This window comes from Sardina pilchardus, chromosome 3, assembly GCF_963854185.1.
Source record: "Sardina pilchardus chromosome 3, fSarPil1.1, whole genome shotgun sequence".
In the NCBI taxonomy this organism is placed as follows: Eukaryota; Metazoa; Chordata; class Actinopteri; order Clupeiformes; family Clupeidae; genus Sardina; species Sardina pilchardus.
Window position 1 is genome coordinate 38,666,103 of NC_084996.1, and position 9,981 is coordinate 38,676,083.

At 42.5% G+C, this 9,981-nt stretch overlaps 1 protein-coding gene and 1 long non-coding RNA gene across 2 annotated transcripts in view; one reads left to right on the forward strand and one right to left on the reverse strand.

Moving 5' to 3' along the window:
• The window catches only part of gcgra (glucagon receptor a), a 69,201-nt gene extending 60,715 nt beyond the window's left edge, over window positions 1-8,486 (forward strand). Inside the window, exons 13-14 of the mRNA XM_062533245.1 lie at window positions 6,021-6,062; window positions 7,003-8,486. Coding sequence (XP_062389229.1) covers window positions 6,021-6,062; window positions 7,003-7,401 — 441 coding nt within the window. The 3' untranslated portion in view covers window positions 7,402-8,486. The remainder of the gene's footprint in view (window positions 1-6,020; window positions 6,063-7,002) is intronic.
• LOC134076294 (uncharacterized) lies at window positions 1,528-4,191 on the reverse strand. Its single transcript, XR_009938593.1, has 3 exons — window positions 3,973-4,191; window positions 2,250-2,455; window positions 1,528-2,084 (listed from the first exon to the last, which is right to left on the reverse strand). It is a non-coding gene; the product is annotated as an uncharacterized LOC134076294 (long non-coding RNA).
• Window positions 8,487-9,981: the final 1,495 nt, after the last annotated feature.

The following is a 9,981-nucleotide window of genomic DNA, read 5'->3' on the forward strand; positions in this document are numbered from 1 at the left end:
ATTCACTGAAAAAAACAGAACCAATCTGTCACCTTTTGTTCAAAAGTTATGATAAATTTATTGGACCTTTGCAGATGGCACTAAACATTCCGTTTTTCATACTTGATGCCCCCGTGACCAGGGTAGGAATTTCGTCATTTTAGGGGCAAGGCCATTTGGCCTTCACCTTCTTTTTTTTTTAAGGGGCACCAAGGCCACATGATAGGGCACAAAGGCCACTGAGTAAAATTCGATGGTTTTACATTTCAGGGTTATCTTGGCACAAATACATAGACCCGCTAGCCGCTGTAGGCTTTGAGAAACACTAACACAGCCTCAAACTTCTTTAAGTTGAGGCCCAATCATGGCAGACTTCGGGGTCATAGGGCCCATCTACACATACCTCACCCCACCCCCCATCAAATCATCATTATGATTATTATATCACAATTAGTATTATGCCATATTGTTAGACATGCACTTTCACTTCAAAGCAGTCAATGTTTGTGCCAAAATTGTTTACAAAAAGTTTGTGAAAACTATGCACATCAGGGGTGTGCTTTACTAATGTAAGATAGGCTATATAATTACAATAGTTCATTCTTTTGCATGTCTGCATGAGATACTTCTGAAAACAACAGCAAATATGAGTACCATTGTTTTGGGATGTTTCCCTCATGGAAGAATCATAAGCCGTTTTCACACAGGTTTCTGTACATTCTGTGATAATTACCTGCCACAAATCAAATACGGGACGATTCCGTATTATACTGAATGGTTGGCAACCCTAAGTCAGGGGCATAAAGGCCACTGTGGCCTTATGATGGGGTTTTTTTCAGGGGGCATCAAGGCCAAAGTGTAGGGCAACGGCGGCCATGGCCTCATGGCCTTGGTATAATTCCCACCCTGCCCGTGACACAAAAAGGCTTGTTGTGTGGATATGCTAGATGCTAGAGATATAGTATACCTATCATTGTGATCAGAAGAACTAGCCCTTTAAAATGGTATACATCATGGTTAATAAGTTTAAGTGTAACATACATTGTTTTCAAACAATACCTTCAAAATTCAACCTTAAAAAACACGAAAACATATATTTGTCAAGATAAATCTTATGTTTTACCTAATAGCTATCGCAGATATAGTGTGTGAGTTATAGACAATGTTGTGCTCTCTTCAGTGAAAGAAACAGAATCAATGTATTACCTTTGGTTCAAAAGTTATGATCAATTTACTCATAACTGCAAGTTGAAGTGACGAGTAGAATTTTTAAAAAGTAGAATGCTTTCATTCCCTGATTTAAAATTCAACTCCAAAATACACAGATATGTTGTTCATGTAATAAGTATAAGTGTATTTAACCATCTCAGTTGTATAGCTAAATGTGGCATGTTTTACCTTGCCTTAAGAGCCAATAACCTTTGTGAGTGAAAAAAGACTAAAGGTGAAGTAAAGACTAGCTGATTGAGAATGCTTCTCTCTATGGATCATTCTGTTACGAAAACAAGAATAGAGAAAAGACACTGACACACGATTTCTAATGGAAAAAATATAGTTCATTTTATTTTAAAATTGATAAATTATATTAAATCTTTAAGAACCCAGGTATAACACTTAAACATTTACAAACAAGCAGTACTAGAACTACAAGAGTAAGAAGACAACACTGTAACAAGCGTCTACGCTTTCTACCTGACATGGGCCTGTCAGGGAATGGCTAACCAAACCCAAAATAGATTGTCATAAGAATGTTAATTAGTAGAAATGTAAATATAAATGTAATGAAACTATTACCACTATTCCTGTCATTATTATAAGAAGTAATGCTCTTGTAACGATAAAAATTGTGCACATGCGCAGTTGCGCAAGCGCGTGCGCACACACAAACAAAAACATTGTTACTCAGCTGAGGATGATGGGAGATCACTCCCCTCCTCCTCCTCTTCTTCCACATCTTCCTCACTCAGTAGCTGGCTATCCAGGTACTCCTCCATGTCCATCCCTGCATGATCCTGTAGTTGATGACCTGGAGCTCCTCAGCAGTCAGTTGTCTCCTTTCCCTGAGAGACCATCAACCGTGCATACTGGCTCTTCTCCCCCTCCATCTAAAATAATGAGGAGAAAAAAGATAGGCCTGTAAATAACTTACTAGGTTGTTACAATACAATCTGAATCACCTCAAACTATGTCCTTTTTCACTAAAGACACGGTCACTGGAAGGCTGACTGATGACTTGGAGAAATAACACACACACACAAACATTTAGTTACCCAGCTGAGGATGATGGGAGATCACTCTCCTCCTCCTCTTCCACATCCTCTTCACTCAGTAGCTGGCTATCCACGTACTCAGTGTCCATCCCTTCATGATCCTGTAGTTGATGCTCACAGATGACCTGGAACTCCTCTGCGATCAGTTGTCTCCTTTCCCTGAGAGACTCCATCAACCGTGCATACTGGCTCTTCTCCCCCTCCATCTAAAATAATGAGGAGAAAAAAGATAAGCCTGTAAATAACTTACTTGGTTGTTACAATACAATCTGAATCACCTCTAACTATGTCCTTTTTCATCAGTCACTGGAAGGCTGACTGATGATTTGGAGAAATAACATTAGCCTGTGAACTCACTTGAAGCAAGTTAGTATTAAATCCTTGACTAAACATTACAGACCAGCTTGCAAACCAACACTGATATAAGACAACTAAGCAAGAAAATAAGACAGAAACCATCTAGAGAGCACATGTATGCAAACACACACACACACACACACACACACCGTGTTATTTCGTGGCAGCGTAAAGACGAAATATTGCGTCTCGACGTGGAGTAGAGAAAATACCCACTTGAGTTTACAAGTGTTAACGTTAGTTGGCAAGTATCGCCATAACCTTGATCAAGAAAATTATAGTCTACGACCTAAGCAATAGCTATGACACATTTACTACACGTCTTCATATGCAAAAGTAGCCGACAATAAACGAAAACCTTGCGTTAGACCCCTGGCACAATCATCGCGTTTGGATACATTAGCACCTTTCATGTTTGACAGATCATATCTAGCAAGCTAACCAACTTGGCTGCATATAACTGTAAAATGTGGTACATATTTCGACGAAATAACTGATTTATTTGAGAATAAAATAGCCTACCAATAGATGTCCTTCACATAAGGTGATATAGATAGAGCATTTGAGCGAAACTGAAGGACAGGAGGGCGCGTCCCGGGCATGTCGAACCAAAAATATATCTGGAGCTGGAAATGTACAGCTAGCGTGCTAACGGTAATGATTGCTGTAGTATTACCTGACAAGCTATTTCGTTCAAACTTGAATACATCTCTAAAGTAACAGTCCTAGTAGTTAGCTTTCCATGTTTTCCATGTTACCCCCCAATAAATCATTGAAAATAGTGACAGTTTACTAAAGACAACAGTTTGCTAAAACACCAGCAACCAGCTGATGTGAACACACGCAAAATGGTCATATACACACGGTGCAATTACTAAATGGCTAAATAAAAACGACGAAATAACTGGTTTATTTGGGAATCAAATAGCCTACCAATCATGTGTCCTTCACATAAGATGATATAGATAGAGAATTTGAGAGACACTGGTCAGGACAGGAGGACGCGTCGTGGGCAAAATATTTCTGGAGAGAGAAGCTCTACTTACAGCTAACGTTATGAGTTGCTGTAGCATTACATGACAGGCTATTTCGTTCAAATTGAATACATATCTAAGGTGACAGTCCTAGTAGTTGGCTCATCATGTTTTACATATAGTTACCCCCAAAAAATCATTGAAAATAGCAACATTTTACTAAAGATAACAGTTTGCTATACCCGCAAATATTGCGAGCTGAAGTAAACACAGACGCATATGTTACGGTCACACACTCACGGTGCAATTACTGGTAAACACAGCTAAATAAAAACGATTTGAAGTAATAACGTGGATAGGTACAATAACAACACATAAAAAGACTGTTTTACCTCAGTTCATCCACCAGTTTGTCCTTCAAACGACGTTATCATGTCTGATGTATGGTGACAGCTAGCGTTGCTCCTTCAGATGCAGCAGGCAGAGGGACATTTCAACTTCTTGTTTTCTCTTCAAGTAGTGAAACAGTTTCGCGCCACAAATCCCTTAACCAATCATATCACTGTAAAGCTTATGATGTGACGTTTATGAGGAAGTTTTCATTAATAAAATCAGTTGAGGTATGGCGGAGTTATTAGACTCAACGTCATCGTTCCTGAGGGAACGATATTTACGTGGTTCGTCAACAAAGGGCTAGTCATAGGTGTGCAGATAACATACGGTTAATGCACCCTCAAGTATGCTGATTTTTGTTAAGTCACGTTCAGAAATATTACTATATTGCCAAAAGTATTGGGTCACCTGCCTTGACCCCCATATGAACTTCAGTCACATCCTATTCTTAATCCATAGGGCTTAATATGACATTGGTCCACCTTTTGCAGCTATAAGAGCTTCGACTCTTCTGGGAAGGCTTTCCAAGGTTTTGGAGTGTTTATGGGCATTTTTGACCATTCTTTCAGAAGCGCATTTGTGAAGTGACACACTGATGTTGGACGAGGAGACTGGCTCTCAGTCCCCTTTAATTCATCTCAACGGTGTTCTATTGGGTTGAGGTCAGGTGCAGGCCAGTCAAGTTCTTCCACACCAAACTCTGTCATCCATGTCTGTATGGACCTTGCTTGGTGCACGGGTACACAGTCATGCATATACCTTGTGGAAAGCCTTCCTAGAAGAGTTGAAGCTGTTATAGCTGCAAAGACTGGACCAACGTCATATTAAACCCTATGGATTAAGAATAGGATGTGACTGAAGTTCATATGGGGGTCAAGGCCGGTGACCCAATACTTTTGGCAATATAGTGTGTGTCGTGTGTGTGTGTGTACATACATAACATGCAAATGTTTTTAAATTCATACCAACAAAATCGCTGTGACCAAAAATGTATTTTTTTTTTTTACCTTGAATCTTGAAAAAAAAAATATTTGCCTACCTACCGACCCAATTTTTTTGGGGGGGGGGCTGTTACTGCAAACAAAAATATTTTTAAGGATGGCCTCATTTCCAACTTTACCGAGGTGATATAGGTCGGTGGAGACCGTTTTTATCGCGTTTAGCCCCTTCTTTCAGTTGCAGCGTCCCCCTTTGCTAACGCTGGTTTTGAGCTAACACATTTCTACGGTAACATCAGTCTGACATCAACAACAGTCTTACTCACTCCACCGCACACCCGAGACAAGTCAATTAAATCGTCGGACTATCGATATACATGTCCGTGTTGATAGAATAATTTTAGAAATAAAACTAACCTTGCAACTCAATGATTTATTACATTTTGAGGGACTAGTTTCTCAATATCAATCCGCCACTGCCATACAGGGAACAAAGTAGGCTATTGCAATGCGATGCAAGGTTTGTTTTATTTCTAACATGGTTCTATCAACACTAGGCGTGTGCATCGATAGTCTGACGTTAAAATGTATTTGTTTCGGGTTTTCTGTGGAGTGTTTTCAGTGGCAGGCTGGATGTTACCGTTGACTTGCGTTATCTTGGCACCAGATTAGCACGAGATGAACGCTGCAACTCATAGGAAGGGCAGAAATTCACCGAAAATGGTCTTCACCGACCTATATCACCCAGACTGAGTTGGAAATGAGGTCCTATGTCCAAAATTCCGAACTATTGCTTTAATGTCGTTTCTGTCCTGCTGGTCCGGGCTTTTCTGTTAAATCAGTTTCAGAATGCTTTAGAGGTTAAGCAAGGGATTTTGGATGGTTTGTCCATATTTTAACATGGTAACGCTCTTTTTGTTTTGACACACTTCAAGTGGCTGTGAGCTCCAGACTTACAGCCACTCTCTCCAGACATCATTCCCTCTCTCCTGACATCGCTCCTTCCCTCCTGCTGTGCTGCACTGCTGCTAACTGTTCTCCATGATAATGTCAGAAATTATCCTGTATCACAATGCGCTGCTAACGCGTACACTTTGATGTGTCCACAGGGTCTCCTTGTGGCCATTTTATACTGCTTTGTCAACAAAGAGGTGAGTGAGTCCCTTACAATACACATGCTCACTGTTAAACTCAAAGATAATGTCACTTTCAGACTGCCCCTCCTGTTTCTGGAAGTTTCGCCTTTCATATATTGAAATTTGACTCACACAGAAATCTGTGAGCTCAGAGGATCAATCATCTCATCAAGTTTCAAGTTTCAAGTTTATTGATATTTAAAGTGCAGTATCACCATAAGCATGCAAAACACTGTACACAGAGATACCCTTTGAGCTCATAAGCAGCCACATGAAGTAGTATATGTGGAGTCATGGATTAAAATAAAAATAACAGTATGTTAAGGTAATAAATTAAAATGAAGAAGAATAAAACAAGAAATAAAAGCTTCAGTAAAATAAATAAAACACATATAAAACAAATGTAAAACAAATAAAATGGATGTAAAACAATGTAAAATAAATGTAAAACCATTGTAAAATAACCAATACATGGGTTATAGGCCATAGTGCTTCGAGAAGAGGAAGGTTTTTAGTTTGCTTTTAAAAATATTCGCGGAACTGGCTTCCCTAACATCCGACGGAAGACTATTCCACAAATATGGAGCTCTGAACGCAAAGGAGCGCTGGCCTGCAGATTTGGTTTTTACCCTGGGAACTGTCAGGAGGCCCGCATCCAGAGATCTCAATGGGCGGGAGGGGGTGTAGGGGGTTATCAAGTCTGCCACATAGGAAGGTGCAAGTCCATTTAGTGCTTTATATGCTAAATCAAATCAATCTGATTTGAATTGATTTTTTTCCCATTTCAAATGGAAAAACACATATAATAAAATAAAATATAATGAAAAAAGCACATATGATATAATAAAATGAAAGAATCTCTCTTTAAACACATTTTAAAGTGTGCATTGTGAGAATCCCCCAGTGCTTTCCTGAAGACCCACATAACAATCTGCCCCGTGAATGCTGCCCTCAGGTGCAGTCGGAGATCCTGAAGAAGTGGAAACGCTGGAAGCTGGGCCGGAACATCGAGGAGGAGTACCGGCACACGTACAGCCACACGGTGCACCTCCGCGGGGGCAGCCTGGTCACCCAGCCCTCCATCTTGCCCCTGCACTACCCCGACGTGACCGCCACCACCACCACCACCACCACCATCTCCACCTCTGCCACCAGCACCGGGCTGATCGGCGGGCCCGAGGAGAAGCACGCGCTGGTGGGCTGCCATAACGGCATGGGCCGCTGGACGACGACTGGAGGAGGGACGCCGTCGCCCTTCGACCGCGCCGAGAGCGCGCTGCAGGACGATATCCTGCTGGTGGACAAGGCGCAGTGCCACGAGCCTCCACTAGGGAGCAGAGAGAGCAACCTCTGAGGGAAGGGAGAGGAGGAGGAGGAGGTGGGGGTGAGGGAGGAGAGAGGGATGGTGGAGTGTGTTCTAGAAGTGGGATGTGCAGGGTGTCCACCTGTTCCGCTCACTCGACGTTCACACAAGCACACCTCCAACTCCCTTCTAGCCCCACGGCAACCACGGGTGTGAGACTGGAGGATTGAGCTAAGGGGTCGGACTAGGTGCCCCTGACACACAAGCAAGCGTGTTGATGAGTGTGTGTGTGTGTGTGTGTGTGTGTGTGTGTGTGTGTGCGTGTGTGTGTGTATGAGGGTGTGTGTTTGAGAGCACCGAGGAAGCTCTGCCAACTCCACGTCTTCACAGGAGGGACAGGGCCACTGGTGTCCAATGATATCCGTCCAGTGTTAATCCTTGCGTCCCATGATGCTACGTGCTCCAGACACTTCTGGTTTGTCCAGAATAGACGCTTTCAGAATCTGCTGCATTTACCACACTCATAAATGCAGAAGCGGAAGATTGAAAAAATGTAAGCTGTAAAATAATTGACAGTATCAAAGAAACTAAATCTTATGTGGTCAAAACAACATGGTTGCAGCTATATATATATATAAAACTGTTATATTAGATGTTTCATCAACTTTGCTGTAGGAGTGATTTTCAAAACATGCATCAACACTCAAATTCATACACCAAAACAGGGAAAAACAAACAACAAAGCAACAGTGGACGCTCTCAAAAGACCTGCCTGAAAAGATCATTTTTGAATCGATGGATGGATGGATGGAGACAGGATGGCAGTGGTGTTGAATAGGCCAGAGGACTAACTTGTTCTACCTCTGGTCTCCGGTCCCCACCACCACCATAGCCACTGTCACGCACACGCTTTTGGTGCTGAACTGAAACTGCACTGGACAGTGGACTGGACTGTCAGATCTCCCCGGCAGCTGTTTTCTGTCGCCATAGCAAAGAGTCCCCAGAATGTTCTAAGTATGTGTGTGTGTGTGTGTCCAGAGTGGCCGAACAAATCAGTGTTAACACGTCGTCCCCTTTCCTTTTCTGTGAGGGAAAGCATCCTTATCCATTGCCATCACTTGAGGGGTTGGGGTGGGGGGGGCTTGGCTGGGAAAGTTTTATTTAGAATAGCTGTACGAATTGCTGGGACGTTTCTATTTTGTGATAATACTGTTGTTTATTGTTGATGTATTGTATGCTCTGTGTGAGGATGTTTTGACACCGTATGTGGAGTGGGGGAGGGGGGTCTGACCCAATAATGCTGAACGTGTGCCTTCATTTGCTCTTGAGAAAAGCCCAGGGGTGTGTTTTTGCCAGTGTGAAAACAAAAGCAGACCCTATCTAAAAACGCACCTGGCTGTCCACACACACACACACACACACACACACACAAAAACAAACACCATAGGACATGCAAAATGCATCTAGTAGACCAGAACACACACACACATAGGCCCAAATCTCAGACTCCCCAAAGAAGGAGTGTTGTGCTGTAATTTTTGTTGTCTGTGATATTTTTCCTCTTTCTTTGGCGCGCGCTCAAAAGTAGTAGTTCAAGCACATGTTTCATCGATGATCGCAGTGATGCTTAATAGAGAGAGGCCACATGGGGCCAAAACAGAAGTCATAGCAAACACGCGTGACCGATGACCGTCCTTGCCGAGCAGTCAGGCAGGAAAAAAACTAGCCGGGGCTCTCATGCATGCCAAATGGCAGCTCTATAAATTCAAGAGATAAAAAGGGAATGCTTAAAGGGATAGTTCGGGTTTTAAGACACGAAGTTATATGGGTTCCCTGTCAGTAACGTTATGCATCAGCACTGACTTACCCCCCGACAGCGTCCTGTGAGCCGAGATCCAGCCGGTTTTTGATCGTTTTTGATGCTGAAGAAAGTAGTCCGGCAAGTTTCTGGGGTCACGAAAGTAAAGTGTTTTTCTTCTCAAAACCATATGCGTTCAACAGAGTGATATATTTGCACCACAAAAACGTTGTCCAGCTGTCAGTAGCGCGCAGTGATAGGAATCGCGAAAAATAAGTAAGTGATAACGAGGTTTGAATTTTTCCTGGACAACGTTTTTGTGGTGCAAATATATCACTCTTTTGAACGCATATGGTTTTGAGAAGAAAAACACTTTACTTTCGTGACCCCAGAAACTTGCCGGACTACTTTCTTCAGCATCAAAAACCGGCTGGATCTCGGCTCACAGGACGCTGTTGCGGGGTAAGTCAGTGCTGATGCACAACGTTGCTGACAGGGAACACATATAACTTTGTGTCTTAAAACCCGAACTATCCCTTTAAGCTTAAGCGTGAATCACAGCCTCAGTGGGAAAACTTGTCATGTCCCATTTCTGACAGGGAGGCCACACCAGGCATGCAACATATGCGCTCGCTTATCAGAGCGTATGCTGCAACAGTTAGCTTAAACTGTAATCAATAGAACGGGCTACACCAGACGTGATAGCGACTCACACGATCAGAAAAGAAATTGACCAGTCTTCTAAAACTATTTTTTTAAGCTCCACAAAAAGAGCACTTCACTTGTGGACGTGGTGTAACACAGGTCTGAGTAAAGACTGGCACCCTCCGAGC